The sequence below is a fragment of the Microcebus murinus genome, chromosome 3 (genome assembly GCF_040939455.1).
Source record: "Microcebus murinus isolate Inina chromosome 3, M.murinus_Inina_mat1.0, whole genome shotgun sequence".
Lineage (NCBI taxonomy): Eukaryota > Metazoa > Chordata > Mammalia > Primates > Cheirogaleidae > Microcebus > Microcebus murinus.
The window spans coordinates 105,251,365-105,273,689 of record NC_134106.1 but is presented as its reverse complement, the minus strand read 5'-3'; the positions used below and the strand labels follow the sequence as shown (position 1 = coordinate 105,273,689).

General features: G+C 39.3%; 1 protein-coding gene across 9 annotated transcripts in view; it reads right to left on the bottom strand.

Moving 5' to 3' along the window:
- Window positions 1-22,041, bottom strand: part of PCDH7 (protocadherin 7) — a 400,741-nt gene extending 378,700 nt beyond the window's left edge. For 8 of the 9 annotated variants that reach the window (XM_012767262.3, XM_012767263.2, XM_012767264.3 and 5 more), the window contains exon 1: window positions 17,803-22,041. In XM_012767262.3, coding sequence (XP_012622716.1) covers window positions 17,803-20,958 — 3,156 coding nt within the window. In that variant the 5' untranslated portion in view covers window positions 20,959-22,041. Of the gene's footprint in view, window positions 1-5,103; window positions 11,739-17,802 lie in introns of those variants that run through there. The other variant, XM_012767276.3, reaches the window with a different exon arrangement.
- Window positions 22,042-22,325: the final 284 nt, after the last annotated feature.

Sequence of the window (22,325 nt, the reverse complement as noted above, 5' to 3'; positions counted from 1 at the left end):
GAAACGTAGAACTGAGTATTTCTAATGTAGAGTAATGCATACAGACATATATACATGTTGATCCTGACAGTGCTATACTTTATGGATCAATTTGTTTTTGTTAGCCATGTCTGTTCCTGCTTCACAATGTGCATATGCTAGCCTATTAATTGCGATGTGAAATAGTGGCGACATCAGGCACTTTGAATCCCTCCGGAGTGTGTCTTCATTTGATGATTAGCAAACAATATTATAGATAATATTTGAAATCATAGGCATAAGTGCTTCATTAAACCCTTTCTTGGGCTAAACAGAGCAGTTACATGCTTGTTTGCTGTTAAGATTCCTTGCTTTGTGCTCTAGCAACAACTCTTCTAATTTTTACAAGGAAACAAAACATCCAAAATTAATAGCCACAAATTCTCAAAAACCCATAAGCATACATTTTTATTATTTACTGTATAAGGTAAGTGTTCATACTAGTTATTACCAGGGCCTGAAAACAATTGCCACTTGTCTGAATGAATACAAAAAAAACCCTCACGAGTGTATTCTTGGTATATCTAAGAAACATCTTGCAAAGAGTGATAATAACACATAGAGAGTGAATCATAGATTTCACCAAGTTCTTACAATGTGATCATGCAAAACACACTGTCCCCTCAATCTTTTCTTCTCTTTTACTCTCCCTGAAATATACTAAAACCTTCACTGAAGTTTATGGATTTATAAGCAATTGTGCACTTTCAGAAACTAAATTTGAAAAACCTTTCCAACTCAAGCCACATTGTTCCAGCCCCTAATTTGTTTCTATTCTACTGTTCTAGTAATTGCAGAATATATATATGATATCCAGAGTTAGTAAGTCAATAACAAACACTGTTTAACTTCCAATGTTATTTACTTTTAAATTGGTTGTTTCCACATGGGAGTTAAACTTTTAAGAGAATAATAAGGAGGTGATCTGTTGGGCTCTGCAAGAATTCAAGTGAGGCCTGGAAGAGACTGGCTGGATTCCTTATCATTTTATCATACTTTATTTCCATTAGTAGAAAATAACTGCAATGGTGGCAATATTTTAACAGCTGTTGTTGTTGTTGAAACAGAATTCTATAAATTCTAAAGTACACGGAGGAAAGCATAGCCTCAGAAAGTTTTCACAAAGTTTTTCAAAACCAATTCACTGGTTTTGAAGCTTAAAAATGTTGTATCATTTCAACAATACTCAGATCAATTCAGATTACATGTTTACAAATAAGTTATATAATAGAACCCAGAATTATATAACAAAGATACATATTTTGGGACATTTCAGTTGAAAAAATTATCTTACAATGAAAAGTGTCACCGACCGTATTAAGAAAATACTGTGTAGGAAAATAGCAGGCACCATTATTTTCATAAAGAATCAACTTTAGATGGGTTTGGTACTATTTATCTGCATCTGAGATGATTGAAAATGTGTTTAACAAAGACATTCCCATAAATTTTTAATAAAAATAGCATGATAATATATTTTAAAAGAAGAACTGTTAAATAATATAGGTCATATTTTACCCAAATGTTTGATAATAAGCACCTAATTTAAGGAAAACCAGGAAAATTATGAAAGTCTTTTATAAGTAATTCACTTTCATTTAATTTTCTTTGAAACACTGTGAATATTTTTAAAAAGTCAAAAGAAAAACATGTCTTTTATTTTTTGTAAAAGATAAACAAAATGTACTTATTTAAAAAAATTTTAGGCAAAATTTTATTCCACAAGACAGCATCTTCCTATCCTGAATCAAATGGCAATTCATAAGAATAATAAAATTTGTTTTTCCTACTTGCACTAATGATGCACACAACTATATGAATAGTGAATAAATGAAGAATATTAAAGTAAAATAACAAAAAATATATTTTATGAAGTTTCTGAGAAGCACACAGTGAGACTAGTCTAATATCCATCTAGTCTAAGATGCAAATATCCTTTGCATCTTTTGATTTGTACTCTGATTAAGGTTTTAATTGGTACTTAAATTTTAAAAAATGGACTGAATGACCTAATTTCAAGAACCTAGTACAAGGCATTAAAATAGGAAGGTAGAAATATCACTGAAGGCTTTAAGAGAAGCAAGTGAAACCAATTTCATTCTCATAGAACTAGCTAGCTATAAAATAGACACGTCCCCTGTCCTGAACTTATGCACAGTGGCTGGGAGTGTGGCCCCTGCCATCACACTGTCTGTACTTGCGTCTCAGCCCCACCGCTGTACAAACTGTGTGGCCATGAGCAAGTTACTTCTTAACTCCACTGTGTATCACTTTCCACAACTACAAAATGAAGATATTTTAGGTGCTACATGACTGGTTGTTATGCCTATTTAATGAGTTAAAGTATATAAAATATGTTGACCAGTGACTAAAATATAGTGTGTAATATAATTTTAACTATTATTGCTTATATATTATCCCACTAAAACTGAAAATCCATCCATGGAGGAAGAAATTTTTCTCTGTTTCTGTTATTGCTGTTTCTACAGTAAAGAGAATGGTACCTTAAACATAATTAGCATATATTATTAGTAGTCATCAATTATTTGCTCTCTGAAATGTTACCTCTGATTAGCTCTGTGTGTATCACATATATATATATGAATATATGCATATGCGTATGTACACTATACACACATACACATACACACACATACTTTTCTTATTCAAGGCAAAATATTAAAGAAAAAGCCAGAAAGTTTTAGTAACAAAGTAAATATTAATGTTCCTGACCTAACAGTAAATGCATTCATTGGTTTGGGAAAATAATAGACATTATCTTCTGTTGTTCCTAATATCCTACAGAAATGCTATCCCTGTAACTAAAATTGATCCTTGTGTTCAACAGCTAAAAATATACTGAAAGCTAGATTTAGATGCAATTCTTAAAAAAAAAAAAAAAAAAAAAAAACTTCATTTATGTTGTAATTACTGCCATTTCCTTGAAGAAGGAAACTGTTAAAAGTTTCCTTTTTTTTTTTGAGACAGAGTCTCACTCTGTTGCCCAGGCTAGAGTGAGTGCCGTGGCGTCAGCCTCGCTCACAGCAACCTCAAACTCCTGGGCTCAAGCAATCCTGCTGCCTCAGCCTCTCGAGCAGCTGGGACTACAGGCATGCACCACCATGCCCCGCTAATTTTTTCTATGTATTTTTAGTTGGCCAATTAATTTCTTTCTATTTTTTTTTAGAAGAGCTGGGGTCTCGCTCTTGCTCAGGCTGGTTTTGAACTCCTGACCTTGACTGAGCGATCAGCAGGCCTCAGCCTCCCTGGGTGCTAGGATTACAGGCATGAGCCACCGCACCCAGCCAAAAGTATCTAATTTTAAAGGAAGAGAGTCAAATATAAAGTTAGCTCTGGAAGCTTAGAAAGGTACTCTTTAAGAAAATCTATTCCGTTGTGTTTTGTTGCCTAGAAATGCTGACCAAAGAACAAAACGGAGACTTGGATGAGTTTATCCTGCATCAGTCTCACAGTCATCACATTCATACATCACACTGGACACATAAAGAGTTCCAGGTTTGTCATTGTTTATTTTATCATATGAATTTTTAATTTTACTGGGAAAATTTAAAGGCACAATGGGGGGAAGCGCATAGTCCTCTCTCTGTCCATGGGTCGGTCTTGTGATGAATAGTTAATTGCCTGCATATACATTAATAATCACAGTTAGTGAAGAGCCACTCAGAATGTGAGACCGGCCTGGTTTACATGCTTGGCAGGCTCCCTACGCCACAGGAAACCAGACCCACTGGATCTCTGTCAGACCAATTATGCCACCATGTGTGAAAATCCACTGAGACTGTCTTTTCATAAGAGGAATTATTAAGTCTACATTTCTGTTTCAACTAACTCCCTCCCCACTTAACTCCTATCACTTTTCATTTGGATTTTAGTGCTGAGAATGTACTAGAAATTTAAGACTAAATATTAATATTGTCATTGAAAAAAGAACTCTGTTACATTTGTGGAACGATTTTTGAAATTCTTAGGTAAATATTTATTTTACATTAATTACCATACCTCCATGCACTAATTGGTTAGCAAAATTAAAATAACTAAGATGTTATTTAATATCAGAAATCTCTGTCAAAACTGAATACTGCAGAAAACATTCAATAATATGCACAAAACACTTTGTAAGCTAAACAATGTATTTTAAATTTTATGCATGTACATAGACATTATAAATTCACATAATTTTCACAGTAGCTATAGCAATGTTACCAGTTTTTCATCAGTCATAAGAATTCAGCTAGAATGTTGCATTTTGGAGCTCGTGAGGAGAAGGAAAGTTTCCTTTAAAATAAAGAGTATACCTTCCCACCAGTGTACAGACTGTGTAATAAATGACAAGCTCGGATGAAAGGATGGCCCAGTCCAATGTGTTCTTGCTCAGACAAGAACATACTCTGTATGGACTGAATGAATGGTGATGTCCCAACTTCATATGTTGAAGCTTTAATTCCCAATGTGATTGTATTTGAGACAGGGCCTTTATGGAGGAAATTAAGGTTAAATGAAGTCATAAGGTTAGGGCCCTAATCTGATAGGACTGGTGCTCTTATAAGAAGAGGAAAGGACACCAGAGCTCCGTCTCCAATCACACATGGAGGAAAGGTCATATGAGGACAGAGAGAAGGCAGCTACCTACGAGCCAGGAAGAGAGTTCCCACAAGAAACCAAATTCGCCAGTACCTTGATCTGGGACTGCTAGCCTCCAAACCTGAGAAAAAATTAACTTGTGTTGTGTAAGCCACCCAGTTACGGCAGCCTGAGTACAGTAACACAGATTCTCGCCACTAAACCTGCTTAGAATATATAGCAGGTATTACGAACTAGAACAAAATGCCTACAGGGGCTTAAACAGGTAAACATGTAAATTAATATCTACTATGATAATGAAAATTCTCAGATATAGAGAGACAAGTATTTTGGAGAGGAGATGGCTGCAGCCAGCTCAAGGAGCCTTGTTGTAGAGGGAGTGAAATTTGCAGAGAGTTCTGGTTTGTTCCCAGATCCATGGATCCTATGGAGATACTAATAGCACCTGTCCCCTGAAGTTGTCGGAGTGAATGACATAATGAAGTAGAGCCCCTGGCACAGCGACAGGCACAGAATAATAGCTCAATAAACGACAGCTGTTACTGTTGGACGCTGGGCATGAGGATTGAAAGAGGTTCCGGGGGAAGATTGCACACCGAGAGAAAAAAATGACTGTTAAAAAGTGATGGAATTTTTCAAAGGTGTGTTTTAAAAACATATTTTGATATAAAACCATTTATACATATAAAATACAAAAACACGTCAAACAATCCTATGTATTGTTTCCAGATATATACATAAAGTGCTACGATGATACTGAATCTGGTGATGGGTGTAACTGTATTTATGACATTATTTTCTATTCTTTCTTATATCTTTGAAATTTCACATTGAAAAATTTAGCATCTGTTCACGTTAAGATGGTTTAATTTTACATTATGTGAGTTTCACCTGAATACATTTTTAATTAAAAAAGTGAGTTTTTTTTTTTAAATTTCAAAAAGTGATAACACTTTGTTATCAAACTGTTGTGTGCCCTTACTAAACTACTTGCTTTACTGTAACAAGCTATTTACAGTAACAAGCTTTCTGCACCTCAGAGATGTCAGAGGCGCTGAAAGTCTTTCTGACAATACCCAACATCTACTGGCGTGTGCGGGGCCCACATACAGTTGCTGCACCTTGATCCAGGATCAGTGGAGAGTTGAAGACGACGACCAGGATGAGAGAGACTATTACAGGTTCAAACAGGTGGTTAGGACAAATTTTATTTTAAGTCTTTTCAATAAAAGATAGTGAAAATGCCCCAGAAGTATAAATATACCTTTAAAAGGGGGAGAGACATTCATTCATGGATAATTAGAAATAGAAATATTACCTTTAGTTGCTATTGTGCTTCAAAAAAATCCCAAATGTTTTATGTGTGACTCCATACTCCCTGTCCTGTAATCAGATCCGGGGTTATCATCTCAAATGACAGGAGAGGAGTTTCCAGAGGCTTCAGGACTTGAAAGGCTCACACAAGGTCACACTGGCCAATCAGTGACAAAGCTGGGGCTAGAAGGCAGATTTCCAGATTGCCTCCTCCAGCTCCAGTCTATAGAAGAGACCCTTTTCGGAGATCTTCCAGGAATGAACCAGTAAGCAGAAGTTAGGAATTTCTGAGCCTCTAATTAGAATTCTTGTAGATTGGCCTACCACTTGCAATCAGAATTGAGAAAAGGGCAAGTGTCAAAAATGCAAGTTTCTAGGCTATAGTACAGACCTGCTAGAACTGAATTTCTGATAATTAGGCAAGTCAATCTGTATTTAAAATAATATTTATACACTATAAAAATCACAAATCTATGACACTTCGTTAACATAGGCTAGCAGCACATTATAAATAACCACAATATTTTTTTTAGAGACAAAAATCTCATTTTGTCATACAGGCTGGAGTGCAGTGGCACGATCATAGCTCACTGCAACCTCGAACTCCTTAGCTCAAGTGATCCGCCCACTTCAGCCTCCAGAGTGGTTGGGATTACAGGTGTGAGACACAGCGCCCAGCTGACAATATTTTCTATTAAAGATAGTTTAAATTCCTTTTAGTCTTCATTGTTTTACTAAATGATCACAGCTAACTACATGAAATCTATTATCTTTCAAAATCTTAAAATATCTATGCCACCTAACCAGAATGGGAAGGGAGCCTTTTACCTGTGGTCTGCCCCAAACCTCTCACAGATTTTTGGCATTTGTATTTTTTGAAGTTTCTTCCAGCAGTGAAAAAAAATATGCCCCTACTATCCTCTTCAAGCTTCCTCAAGTTAAAGTTAGGATAAGAAACCACATGATAATTATGTATCAATAAGTGGCAACTTATTTTTATTATTAATAATAATATTCTAATAATAACATTAGGGAGAAGGTGGACATCTTTTTCTGATATAATCTCATTCTACCTTCCCAACTCCTCACTGGAATTCCTCTCAGTGCCTTAACAGAGTTCTCAGTCTTCTAAGCCACTGAAGGCTGCCCATCCTTCCTTAAGGCCCTAACCAAAATTCCCAGTTCTTAAGGACTATTGATCTTTGTGAAGTGCTGACCTAGTTAACTACTTAAAGCAATTTGCACCCTGGTGAGCTAAAGGCAAAACCAAACTCCTTCAGAGGTCATTTACAGTCATTTACATTTTAAAAGAGGAATCCTTAGAACATTCTCCTTAGGAGTGATTCTGAGTGGCAAGGCATTTGTTTGCTCCCACCTCATTGACCACAGCTTTCAAGAAAGAGCGTATTCCCTCCTCTAGACCTCTTTGCTTAGTTAACCGAGATATGCAGGGCCTCACCTTTAAACAGGACTGTTTCCCATGGGGCTAAATAAAAATGGAAACTTTATCAGTGAGCACGGGTTGGCACAGTGAAAGAATAATACCTGCAGAAATATATAAATTGATGAATACAGAGACTGGTGCACAGGTATCTGTTCTTCCTCCAGATAAGGATCTCCAGGAAAAACACTATAAACCTGTACATGTGCATGGTTCTTCACACCCCTCAAAATATCAGAAGTCTACTGCACGACCAGTGCTTCTCTTACTTATCTTAAATATTTGCTTTAGTTTACCTCTTTTAAGGGTTTGGTGTTTATACCATCAAGGAAAAGAAGGAAAATGGGGAAATCCAAGAATTCCTTATTGGCTCCTGAAACAAGGGTTATATACCACACAGGGATGGCAGAGACTCTAGTATGGTCATGCAGGTCACTTTTCATCACGGACCCACCCACCCAGCAAGGAAAGAAAATAATTAGGAGGCTCTCAAAGCCAGAGATCAAACAGTCACCCATATTCCAGTGATCCAATGTGAATAGACTTACAGGTCACCTCACACGGAAGCCCAGGCCCTTTGTTAATTGTTCAACAAATATTTTTAAGTGTTTTCTAAGTGCCAGGGGCACTCTACCAGGCACCGGGAATACTGGGGGCAGGCCCTCTGAGCTTCACATATCCATTGCCTTATGTATATCATTTTTGCATTGTCCTACCTATGAAGGTAACTTGTTCTAGTCATTGTTTTACCTCCACCACAAAGCTTTATACTGTGTACTAAAGACAGAGCAAAGCAATGCATTCTTTATAAAACGAATGGATTAAAAAAAAATCACACATATCAAAGACAACTTTTTTGCAAAGTCACAGAGAGAAAATTATTCCCAGAGAGATATTTCAAACTCTGGAATTGCTTTCTAAGGACTTTGGTAGGTGTTCTGAAGGTAACCTAAAAAAATAAAGTTAGGATAAAGTGATTTGCCAAATTCTTGAGAGTTTTGTTATGTATCAGTCAATTAATTAGATGCCCAAATTATACCTGTAAGCGCCTTCATATTTGGTTGTATGAAGTGTAGTTTGTGCCTGCAACAAGTTTGAAAAATTGGGCCTGTTCTAAGGAATTCTTTTGGGAAGATTTTGCCTAGAGAAGTCTGAAGATACACTGTATTCAAAAACACAAATTTCACAACTTCCCTCCAACGCTTCAGTACTCTTGATTCTGACTGGATATTTTTTTTTCATAGACTTCATAAAGTTCTTAAGTTAATTCTGTCAGAGTCATGAAAGAAACTTGTTCATTACTTCAGTATCCTTACCTCAGAAATAATAATGGTGTTCTTCCTCACTGTTTGTTCTGAGAAGCAAACAAGCAAACATGTATTTGATTCTTTGACATTTAAGAGTCATGAAGCAAATATAAACTGCCACTTTTCTGCCCCACATATTCCTGCCCCCTCAGCTACTTGGGAGGCTGGGCCCAGTGGTTCAAGCCCAACCTGGGCAACATAGTAAAACATCATATCTGAAAAAGTAAAGTCTCTAAATAAAATAAGAAATCATTCTTCTGCTCTGCGATCTTTATACATTAATTCCATGAGAGCAAGAACTGTATCTTATTCTTTGCATAACCAGGACCAGTACTGATATTAGATGCATAAAAAAGAAAAAAAGTTATCTAAAAGAGGAACTGCTCTAAATAAACAATTCTCTAGCATTCTCATATTCCTCCTTAGTTTTGTGATGGAGAATTAGTTACTGTCTTGTACTTTAAAATAAAATATTCAAACACTTAAATACATAGGATAATGTGTGGTTTCTTCCTGAGTCTTTTTCCATCTGTCCATAAGCACCTCCCTAAATGGTGAGTTCCATAATTACAAGGGAGAATCCTCAAGAGACTTGAGGTTGATAACAATTGAACGCAGGAGGGTAGGGGTAGAGGAGGAATCTGTGCGTGGTCAGAGAACCAAGGACACATGTTTAAAGATTTTTTTTTTTATAATAGCAAGAATAGTAGGGGAATGATAACAGACTTCTCAAAAGCTTTTTGCTGTTGATAAATGCTGCCTTAATAAGTATACTGTTGATCATTCTGATTCAGCTTAATAGTACACTAAAATCCTTGGGAATATTAGTAATTCTTTTCCATTGATTTATTATGTTTTTCTAACCATAATAGTAAATAGCCATAATAGTAAATAACTTCCCACCCCAAGTAGGGGTGGGGAACCTGCAGCCTTAAGGCAAAATGTGGCCTTCTAGGTCCTTAAGTGCAGCCTTTTAACTGAATCCAAATTTTGCAGAACAAATCCTCTTATTAAAAGGGGTGCAGCAGAGAACAATGAAGCTTTTCTTGACTCTCTTGGTGCTTAAAAAGGAACAATCTTAAAATCAGAAGGCCCAGGTTCCCCACCTCTGCATGGTTCTCAAAATTTCTTGCCTGCTTCCACAATAAGACATGTTTTACATAGCAATGAAGAACAGAGACATTCACATGCACACAAACACAAATGAAACAAAATTTGCACAAGACAATATTTTCTCTTACCATGGGTGATGTACCCTGAAGTTTTCTGTTTTATTTCATATCTTTCTAATTGTGGAAGAGACCTGACAAATCGATTCATGTCCCAAGAGTGTGCTGCAACTCAAGTTTGGAAAATGCTTCCTTAGAATGTTCTTCTTTGCGAAGATATTCATAAATACAACTTCTATTCAACTGCACATTACACTAACTCAAAATTCTGAATTTTTTCTATAATTTGATTTTGAGTTGATGTGATTTGTTACAAGATTCATATTTTTAAGTATATCTAACAAAAGTTTACTACTTGGGATGAGGAAACAAACATTTCCAAGAAGTAGAAAGTGGCAAAGGTTCTTTTCATCAGCTTCTTACTCTGGCTCTTAAGCCCAAAACAAAACAAGAGGTTGAGGATAATTAAATTTTATTCAGGAATTCAATGTAGTCTCAAGGAAATTTCTGAAAATTTCCCTTTTGCAAGATTAAATAGACAGCTAATAGAAAAAAAAATCCTCAAGGAGACATGAAGGAGTTACATGGAATACAATACATTTCCTATCACTTCACATTTTAATCTCCATCCAGTATTTATTTGTATTTCTTAAAGGGTTATTATATTGACAATAATTCACCAAAAATAATCTCGAGAATCTGGCATTCTTGGCTTCAAAACTTGTGGAAATTTTAGTAGGGGAGATAGTGTGGTAAATGCATTATAAAATTATCAGACTTTACATATGAAACACGTTTTTTGGCACATACGACATGACAAATGGAGACATAAATATACAAACATAAAGAGGTAGAAGAAGAGGCATCCAAAGGACTCCCTGGCTTACCAACAGTATCACTTCTACAACTAAAAGTTAGCCACTCACTCTCTCAACAGTATGTAACAAACTGATTTCTTAGAAGTTGCTTGCATTTATGTTATCTGACATCCAGGGAAAAAGCCTTCCAATAAATGTAGTCCACAAAAACAGGAAGCCACATATTTCTCTTGAATATGACTACAATGACTTTGGTAAATCTAACTAAAAGTTCTAAATTTTCTTAAGGAATTTGACCAAAAAACTTGGAAATTTGATAGCTACTTCGGTCAGTATTTCAAAATTAAGGAAAAATCAATCCATTGCAGTACCTGTGGTAAATATAAAATTAATCTTTCAAATTTGTTTCATAGACAATATTTTCAGAAATATTGCTTCAAGTCCTAGCATATATATGTATGCAAATGAACACAAACACACATAATGGCATTTAAAAGTACACACACAGAAGGAGCAAAGACACTATCCTTTACTTTAGCAGAACTATCTGACTGGCCTGGAAGAAGCTGTGATTACATGACACATAAAAAATATTGATCAATTTTGGTTTTTATTCAAAGTTGATATTTAATATATTATAGACGAAGGTGTAATATAATTAATTTCCCTTTGTTTACATAAGCCAAAAATCTCAAAATTATTATTGAAGTATGCTTTGGGATTTTTTTAAAAAGACTTCACTATTAAGTCTAAGAGGTTCTGACCACTTCTTTGAGAATGAAACTCCTGGTGACCTAGACATCCATTAGTAGCCCATTTCTATATTAATACTGTTTCTTTTATAAATTTATTTATTTTCGTGCTATTTTTCCTTAAATGAGAAAGAAAAAAAAACTCAAAAATAAAATGCACAGCAAGTGGAACGAGCAGTGATTGGCTGACACCCCACGGCCAAGGGCAGGCTCCGGCAGGTTTCGGGGTAGCAAGGTCATCACAGTGTGGTGTGTAATGGAGCATCACATTAGAGTGGAATTCAGCCAAACACAGTAATGTATGGATGTAGACGCATCTGAAAAAAGGAAAATAAACATATATGCAGGTAAAAATAAATGCCATAAAGAAATTTTCCCCAATGCCTTATGCCCAGCTGCAATGTTATAGTAGAGGTTTGGGAGCAGAGAAAAATTTTATTTGCAAATTATGGATTTGTAAATAATAATATGCTTAGGGGAAAAGTTAACTTGTCAGAGGAATCCTACGTGGAAGCTTTAATAGTTTTTTTTGTTTGTACACAGCATTAGAGTTCAATACAAACATCACTAAATTCCCGAAAATAAACCTTTATTCCGCCTTTAAAACATTAATTCACCAGAAGTGATAATTAAGATTAGTTTTAGTGGTTTCAGCTTAATTCTTCTTGGAATGTGATTTCTCCCACAGCACTAATGCTAAATAAAGCACTGTGTAATGTACCGCAACAGAGTCCCTGCTTTAGGAAAGATTCTAAGGGTTTTTTTAAAAAAAAATAAGAAAGGAAAGCATAGCTTACTCTAGATATATGTGAACGGATCTTACTATTTCCATATAGTCATAGTAAATAAATGAATGGAAAACCTTGTCATAGTCTAGAAATTTGTCACATAGACTTTAAATATAAACAATTATTATGCCAAATTTCCTACATAACTTCCACCGCCACTCCCTGCCAGGAAAGAAATGATGTTAAATGGCTAATACCATAGATGGTGATGGCTTTGGTGAAAGAATGGCTTTGTCACACTATATTTAGTTCTAATTGTATTTCTGAAATTAATAAATTCAGTAATTTATACTTTATCATTATGTACACTTAGAATCTAATACCCTTGATTGATTAACTGTCTAACAATGAAACAATTCAATTGAAAAATAATAGAATGACATATTCTTCTGAAAATGTGTTAGAAAGCGAATTAAAAGTAAAAATTAGTTCACAATTGTGTGTTAACAATGCCACTAAAGTAAATGCATGTGCAAAAATGGCAATGTGCAAACTCAGAAGCCAAAAGGAAATATCAATATTGATGGGAAAAGTAAAAGATTATTCCAATTAGAATGCATAGAAAGTTTCATATGTAATGTATAGAATATTTTATTCTGTTCTCTTAGAATACATTTTTATTGAGAATATCCTAGTACAAGGTAGGAACTTATGTCTGTTAGCATTACTCTGCTAAAATTAAAAAGCCTGTCAACTAACTTGTTGAATACATGTTCTCAATCATGTTAAGTTGCTTTAATGTATGTCATCAATTGCAATTTTACATGGAGGAGAGAATTATTAACATATTTTTAAAATCTCTAAATTTTGAACTATAATTTCCCATATAATATTACACATAAGAATAGGAGCCTAAAGCAGAATTCTATTGTTAAAATGTCGATCTTCATAGCTAAATATATAGTTATAAATACATAAGTAAATATCAACATATTTCTGCTACAATTGAAATATATACTGAGAAAGTTGCATAAATTTAGTTTTTTCTCTAAAAGTAGTGTGATACAATTAAAAAAAATACTAGACTCTGCATTCCATGATTTGGACTCTAGTGCACATTATATCTCTAAGAATTCTGTGATCCTAATCAAATTGCTTTTTCAGGTTGGGCCTCAATCTCTTACAAAATAAGGGACTTCTTGTTGATACCTTTTCATTTTAAATTGTGATGATTCTAGTGATTTTAGGTATGGTCATTAAGCAGTTTATTATAGTGTATTTACATCAACTTTGGGCATTATTAAGTTCAGGTATTTTCCACATATCAATCTATGAATATCATGATGAAATAAAAGACTAATGGCACCATAATTGGTATACGTGTGCTTCTGTGTGTGTAGAGAGAATTTGTGATATAAATCATGTTCATACTTTTCCACATATGAGATGTGTAATTACTCAAGGAGAGAAAAAAAATAAGAAAGAATAATTTAGAATGATTATCTCTCAATATGATTAACTCAATTTCTCTAAATTGCCTTTGTGGTCTTATATCTAAGTCATCAATTGATTTAGGATTAGTTTTGGATAAGGTTCAAATAGTCATATGTGGACTTCCATATACATTTATAGATCAAATCAGTGAATGACCGTTTTCTTATTTCATAACTATCCAGAGATCCAGGTAATGTTGCTTTAGTAGATACCTGGCGACTAAAGACACAGGCTAACTTCAGTCAGTTATTAGTCTCTTGCGTATGATATCAGGACAAACATAACAGTAATCTCACCATTTGCAGATTCAGTGTGCTTCGTGAAAGCATGGTAGGTTATAAAAAGGAGAACCATGCTACAGAGATTATGCTCATTGAATGAGAACTGGAAGCTGCGGCTGGCATCACTGTGCAGATGCATTTCCACTAAAACATATATGGTGTTTATATATATGTACACACACACACACACACACACATACAAATAAACTGATACTTAGTTTCCTTAATGCTTAGAACGCTAATAGACCATGGCAAGTCATTCATTTGCTTCCAAAATTGAAGTAGTTTTAAAAAAATAAGTACTGCCATATTTTTTCACTAAGTATACAATGAATATATTGAATGTAATTTCATAAATTAAAGAGAACACTATTCAGACTAATTCTGAAACTGTCACTGAAGTTAATATAAATTTTTTCTTGAGTATTTCAGGATCAGTTACAAATGGATTTTAAAATGAATGTTTATGCAAGCTAAATTCTTACTAAAAATTAATTACCTTACTTTCCATTTATTAAATACAATAAAAGTTTTACTTGCAAAGGCATTATCTAAATAAAAGCATGTCCAGGATAAGCTTGACAGGACTTGAGAATAACGAGCCAATGGTAACTGTACTTTTATACTCTCTGTTAATCTTTTGGGGGACTATATCATTTTTTAAAGAAGATTTTAAAATACTTAACACATAGTAAAACACGGGAGACTTAAAAACATAAATAGAAAAATAGAATAATTTGCCTTTATGTTACAAGTCAAAAGCACAGTTATACTACTAGGTCATAACAACCACCAAGACTAGGTTTACCAGGCAAAGGAAGAAAGAAATAGAAAGGTGTCTACTTAATCTCAATAATGTTCTCATGATCCAGATTTTTCTCAACTAAACATATTATGAGAGCAAAAGTTTTTATTTGAACTGCAAAGGTCTAAACTATGAAAAGTTGGGCTACATCATCACTTTCTCTAAGTGTGAATTTTAGAAATAATTCCAGCAACTCTGGAATACACATCTAAAATCTGCCAAAGAGTAATGATAGAAACTTGATTTGAATGTCTCTAGAGCCTATGAAAACAAACCAAAACAGAAGGGGGAAAGGGTGAGTATTATTTACAAACTTTTATTTCTACAAAGCTGTTTAACTTATCATAATGTAAACATTAACAAGATCTGCCAGCAACACTTTAAAATGAATAATTCTTATGAAGGTAAGAACACTATTATTTCTCTTTGATCACAAATAAAGAACTATAATAACACAATTCAGAAAAACTATAAATAAAATGAAGGTTTTATGTCAAATGAAATCCCAGATTGTTAATTAATCCCTACCATAAGCAACTGAAAAAATATAACTCTCAAGTTTTTCCTGAAACAAATTCTTTTATCAAAGGAGGGAAAGAAATTATAATGAAACCCTGTGTTACTTTTCTTTTTTTAACATCAGGTTTAATCAAAGAAAATATATTTTGGCAGTTCTGAAAAAAATAAAGGTAATATTTTTTAAAAATGAAAAGAGAAAATTATCTACTTGTGGTACCAACAAAAATCAAAGCGAAAAGGATCCTGTTTATGTCAGATGTCAAAACAGAATGTAACTTTGTAAATGGATCCCTTGTCCCCTGACAGCAATATTGAGGAGATGAAGCATATCAATTACCATTACTAATTACATTAAGGAGAATGTGTTTTATTTACCTTTATTTCGTTTTAGGTCAGCTATTTACTCGTGGTTAAAACTTTATACATCTTTTGAATACCTAATGACACACAAGTTGTCTAAAGTCACTTTGGCAAACTGCGTGATTCATTCCAATTGCTGTGAGGGTTTTCTCTTTTGGTATGTGGACTTCTTTGCTCAGTTAAGAGACTAACACCATACATTAGTTTATTTATAAGCATATCACTTTGCCTTTTAAACAGGATGCCAACAGTCTTGATATTAGCTGTTTTAAATATTCAGGAATATAGAGTTAACCCCTGAGCCAAATGAAGCTTAAGTGACAGCAGAGAACATATGAAGTGTTTGCATAAAATATCTATAAATCTGCCACTTGATATGTCCACTCAAAAGCATAAGATTACACAATTGAAAATGCAAGTACCATTCAGCCACAGGACAAAAGTACTATCAGGATAAGAACTGGGAAGTAAATATTCTGCAAAAATATCACACTCTTTTGCATTACATGTTACCATTTTCTAGGAAAATTTCTACAGATGTCAATTTATTTGTGGGTGTTTATAAGTAATGTTTTTAAAATGCTATTATTTTAACTGAAATCTTCCTTATTTACAAAACTGATAAAAGCACCAGAAACAAAACAGAAATCTGCTTCTAACTCCAGGTAAAGCAATAACATAACAGATATGAAACTCTCCACTATGTTAAACGTTGGCTTAAAATAAATAAGGAATTCAAGCTCACATGCATCAAAAGACATTTTGAAAAGACATTTAATGTAATTAGTTCAAACCTGTGTTTTCCTGTATTGCTTTTGTTATTGGATATAAAAGCATATTAAGTCTGTTTCTCCTTATGCAAATATCAAATAGCTACACTAAAATATTATCTATAGAAAATATTTCTTTAGGAAACTAATTTTAATAATTATGAAAGCAATAAGGAATTAGCATCTCTTTTTTATAACATCCTTAATGACAGTATAAGTTTTTCTTTTACCTCAATTCTTCTAAGATCCCATATTTCGCATGCAAAGTATAGTGAATAGAAACATTATTTCACAGTCATAAACATGCTTCTTGAGATGAGTTTTGACAATAAGAAATATGTGATGTTTTATTAGCAGAGTTTGTTACACTATTAGACATGGCCCTTCTCAAAAGGTTTTATTTGCTGTGCATCAAACTTTGGGGGGTATAAAAAATTAACTTTCTGAGGATTATTTTCACTCAAGCAAAACTTTCAAAAATAAATTTTGTAATTTCCAAAGTTCCCCTCAGAATATATATATATATATATATATATATATATATATATATATATATATACTTACTGTTTCCACATTTCACCAAGAAACAACTATGTCAAATATTTCTCTTAATCTTTATAGTCTAACACGACGTATAACAAATAGTATTGCACAGTACATCAATCATGAACATTTGTGTTGCTTGGCTTAAATGATACATGAATCATGCAATTTATTTTTGTTTGTAAAGTTTTAATACCAAATAAGAAGAATGTAAATGCTGATTGCATGTCATCATAGCAGCCTAAGGGTTCATCTATTGTTATAAAGTATTAAAAATGGAGTTTTGCATGATATTTGCATATCTGTAAATATTTTTAAACCAGCATTTTTGTTAAGTAGTCAGTATTTCAGTATCTCAGACTTGGTACTACATTTGCATGAATCAGCATCCACTTATCTGTAAAACCCTGCATTATGTATAACATAGCTAAAACTTTAATGGTTTCTAATTTAAATAGACACCAGTAGTAACTTTAGAAATTTCCTCTTTGGATGCAATTATACACTTAGTTGCCACAAAAGAAAATAATTTCAGGTTAAAAGTAACCATTCAAATAGCGTATACATATTTATTCTGGAAACAGAAAATATAAGATGAATTAGGGCTGTCAAGTGCAAAGAGAAGTGCAAAACCCTGCCCACTTTGAATACTTCTTTTAGTAGCTTAGTGAACATTAGATCTGACTTACAAAATACAGTGCTACACCTCTTGTAGATGGCCTCTGTTAAATTAATGGTGCACGAATTAACATTAATTTCCTGCTATTAAAATTTCAAGCAATAACTTTAAAAAGGAAAAGACAAAACTTTACAGAAGATGATCTGTCTCAGACGTATTAGCCTTCTCTGGGACATTTAAATATATTTGTGAGACATCTTACCTGTTTGCTGTACTTGTTATTGGTTTGACAGCTGTACTCAGAGCAGTGATCTGAGCCAATTGAAATGTTGTCTCCTGCTCCCACAAATGTGTTGGCTGGTGGTAGATCTTGTACGGCCTGGTGTTTTTTTCCTGCAGTTGGTGATTGGGGATGAAGCTGGACAGTAGGCAAAGGGGAACTAGATTTGTAATGCCTAGCCAGGTCAGGACTGCCAGGCCCCCCATTAACTGATCGGTATCGCCCCATGCTTGGGCTGTCTGACAGCTTCTCATTGACACTATCATACCTCTGTCCATTTGGTTTAGAAGCTTCTACAGTGACAATGCTGCTGTAGAGAGGCTGCTTAGATTTTTTGTTTTTCTTGTCCTTTTTAGGCTTTTTAGATTTGTCATGCTGTTGGGGTGTAAAAAAGTCTTCGTGATCTTTTTTGCCAGCTTCATAGCCATTTTTATTTTTAGATCTGCAGTACCTTGCCATCACTACAATTAAGATGATTAGAATTACTGTCATAATGCCAGCAACTACCCCAATGACAATACTGAGTCTCTGTTTGCTAATTTCATAGCTTGGGTCACCAGCTATATCCTGGGTGAGTGGGGTGTGCAAACTTCTGGCTATCTGGGAGTCAATCACAGTTGCATTAGAAACACTTTCATTGACAAACACATGCACCAGAGTCGTGGTGGACTGGGAAGGCTGCCCACTGTCATTCACTTGCACCACCAACCTATGCAAGCCATAATGCTTTTGGGTGAGTTTTCCCACTAAGGAAACCACACCACTGGTGGAATCAATCTCAAACAGTTTGAAGGGATTCCCTCCCACAATGCTGTAGTTCAGGTCTGCATTAATGCCATCATCACTGTCTGTTGCCAACACTGTAGCTACAACTGTCCTGACATTACTTGAAGGTGGCAGTAAAGTATAGGAAATGTTTTTGGGAAGGGTAACTGTGGGAGCGTTGTCATTTTCATCCATCACAAAGAGAGAGACGGTGGCTGTGGCGGATCTGGGAGGATCTCCCCCGTCCACAGCCTTGACTCTGAAAGTGTACGTGGTCTGATGTTCCCGGTCAAAAGACATTGTGGAGTAAATGGTCCCCGTGTCATTTTCAATAGAAAAAATATTACTGTTCTCCTCTATGTACAGGCTCATCTCTGCATTCCGCCCTTTGTCAGCATCCATCACGGTGACCATCCCAACAGGGCTGTTGGGCTGCAAGTTTTCTTTCACATAAAAGGTAAAGACGTCCTGCATAAACTTAGGGTCATTGTCATTCTTATCAGCCACCTGCACAATCACCGTGGTGCTGCCCTGCAGCACAGGGATGCCTTTGTCTTTGGCGTTAACTTTAAACTCATACCTGTCAGTCTGCTCACGGTCCAACACCGTATTGACGAGGATGTCCCCGGAATCCGGATCGATGGCGAAGATCCCCATCACAGATGAGTCCAGGGAGTAGGCAATCTCCGCGTTCTTCCCGCTGTCGGCGTCTGTCGCCAGCACCGTGGCCACCCTCTCGCCGGGGATGTTGTTCTCCGGGAAGTAAACCTCCACCACCGACTGGCCGAACACCGGCGGGTTGTCATTGGTGTCCCCCACCTTGACGACCAGGGAGTTGTTACTGGAGAGGCTGGGGCTGCCCGAGTCCACCGCCACTATGACCACGTTGAACTCCCGCGTGGTCTCATAGTCCAGGGGGGCTGAGGTGTGCAGGAAGTACTTCTTCTTGTTCTGGTCGCCCTCTGTGTCGCTGGCCGGCTTGAGCTGGAAGGGCACGTCGCCCACCACGGTGCAGGTGACCACCCCGTTCTCGCCCTGGTCGCGGTCGGACACCTGCACCAGAGCGATGGGGGTGTCCACCAGCACGTCCTCGGCCACGTTGGCCACCCCGTCCTTGAGCGGGATGCGCCCGATCTTGCGGATTTCGATGGACGGCACGTTGTCGTTCTCATCCCTGATGTTGAGGACCACGGTGGCCTTGTCGGTCTTGGGGGGCTGGCCGCGGTCGCGGGCCATGACCGTGAAGCGCAGCTGGTTCACCTCCTCGCGGTCGATGCGGTGCAGGACGCTGAGCCAGCCGGACGTCTCGTCCAGGCGCAGCAGCCGCCGCACCGACTCGGTGGCCGCCCCGAACACGTACTCGATCTGCCCGTTGACCCCCACGTCCAGGTCGGCGGCGCGCAGCTGCAGGATGGGCGTCCCCGGGGCGCTGTTCTCTGCCAGGTCGGCCTCGTACACGCTCTTCTCAAAGCGGGGGCTGTTGTCGTTCACGTCGGTGATGAGCACCCGCAGGATGGCCTGCGAGGAGCGAGGCGGGTCGCCGCCGTCGCGCACCCGCAGGGTCAGCTCGTACGAGTCGCGCTGCTCGCGGTCCAACGCCCCCTTCACGATCAGCTGCGGCTGCTTCTCGCCGTCCGGGGTGTCGGCCACCTGCAGCTCGAACACGCTGCTGCGCCCGCCGGGGCCGCCGCCGCCCTCCGGCGCGTCCGGCCGCCGCTTGGAGCCTGCCGCGCCGCCGCCCGCGCCGTTCCCGCCGCCCCCGGGGTAGGGGGCGCTGTCGGCCGGGCCCGCGCGCCGGCCCTCGCCGCCGCCCCCGGGCTCCTGGAGCAGCTCGTAGCGCTCGATGCCGTTGCGGCCGAAGTCGCGGTCGGTGGCGGTGGGCAGCAGGTAGAGCGTGCCCACCGGCCGGTTCTCCTCCACCGTGAGCGTGAGCACGGGCGACGGGAAGGTGGGCGTGTTGTCGTTGATGTCCAGCACGATGACCCGGCCCTCAAACAGGTCCACCCAGCTCTGCGAGGGCCCGATCACCGACACCTCGAAGTCCAGGAAGCACTCGTTCTCGTCGAAGATCATCTGACACTGGGGCAGCTTCTCGCGGTCGATGCGCCGCTCGCTCGTGCTCAGCTCGCCCGTGAGGTTGTCGATCTTCAGGTACTCGGAGCCCGACTCCAGGCTGAAAGTCACCTCGCCCGAGCCCGTCACGATGCCCAGGTCCGACGCGACGTTGCCGATGCGGACGTCGGCGGGGCCCTCCTCGGCCAGCCGGTACCGCAGGAGTTGCTTGGCGGCCGCCAGGCTGAGCGACAGCGGCAGGAGGAGGCAGCAGCCCAAGCACCAGCCGCGCGCCCACCCCGCGGTCCGCATCCTCAGCATCTTCTCCTGCTGCTGCTGCTACTGCTCCTTCTAACCGCGGCCCCTCGGCGCGCCCCCTCCTCCGGGGCCAGCCGCCTGCCCTCCCCCCGGGCCGAGCCCCCTCCGGGAAAGGCAGGGGAGGGAGGGGGCAAGAGCAGCGCGTAGACTCGGCCGGAGGTGGTGGGGGGGACCAGCGATAGATGCTTCTTTTTTTTCCTCCTGCTTCTTCCGAAAGTTATTGTTTCATAATTCATGCAATGGGTGCTAATCGCCGCTGGCCGGCCGCCGTTCAGTCGCAGTACTCACAGTTCACGGGACACTGCGCGCCGCGGGCTCGCCAGCCCCCGCCCCCATCCAGAGTCATCCCGCAGCGGGCGGAGGATCCCCGGATCCGGTCCCCACTCCGTCCGAGGGGGCCGGCCCCGCTCTGGCAGTCGGGCGGCGGGGCCGGGAAGGAGCGGGGAGCACCGAGCCTGCAGCCTGCCCCGGTGTCCGCCGCGCTCGTCTCCGCCGCTACTCGAGTTGAGTCCGATTCACGTTCCAGCCGCTCACTCCAGACGCAGCCTCTGCTCCCGCCACCTCTGCCCAGCAAACGTTGAGTCGCCTCCTGCCCGAGGCGCTGGGGCCAGCAACAAGCCAGTCTCAACTCCGACTCCGCTCAGGCAGCGCAGAAGCCAGTCAACAGACCGAGAATGAAAAATCCCCGGCGGGTCGCTCCGGGCACGGTGCAGTGGAGACTCCTCGCGTCACGGAGCCGCCCGCGTCCGGGTCCCCCCGGCGCGCCAAAGAGCAGCCCAAGCCATCCTCAGAGACGCCCAGAGTCAGTCCCTTCTCACCCGGAGAGCCCGGGTTTCTCTTTTTGCTTAACAACTCTGCGCAAGGTCATTAGTCAGGAAGCCTCCGCCTGAAACCGCAGCCGCCGTTCGCCCGCGGGGCGAGGGCTGAGCCGTGCGCGCCGCGCGGTGCCCAAGTTTGCGTTCGCAGCCGCAGAGTCCGTGCCTTTTCTCACCTGCATTCGGCCCGCATGTCGGAGCAGTGGGATCTGCAGCGCTGTGCGCGATTCAGGGAGGAGATTGCAGCCTCTCTCTCCCCGCTCTCTCTCGATCCCTCCCCTCCCTCCCTCTCTCCTCCCTCCTCTCTCTCCTCCCTCCTTTCCTTTCCCCTTTCCCCCTCTCCCACTCGCTCTCCTGCACGCTCTCTCTCTCTCCTTCCTCCCAGCCCCAATGCGGGGAACTCGAGCTGAACTTGATCCTTTTGCAGTTCAAAGGTGAGCAAAGCAGGCTCGATGCACCGGCGACGTTGGCCCGGGGAAAGCGCACGGCCGGGCTCCCCCAACGGCAATTAACAAAGATGCCCAATTTTGTCCGGATTTCCGAAGAAAAGCCACA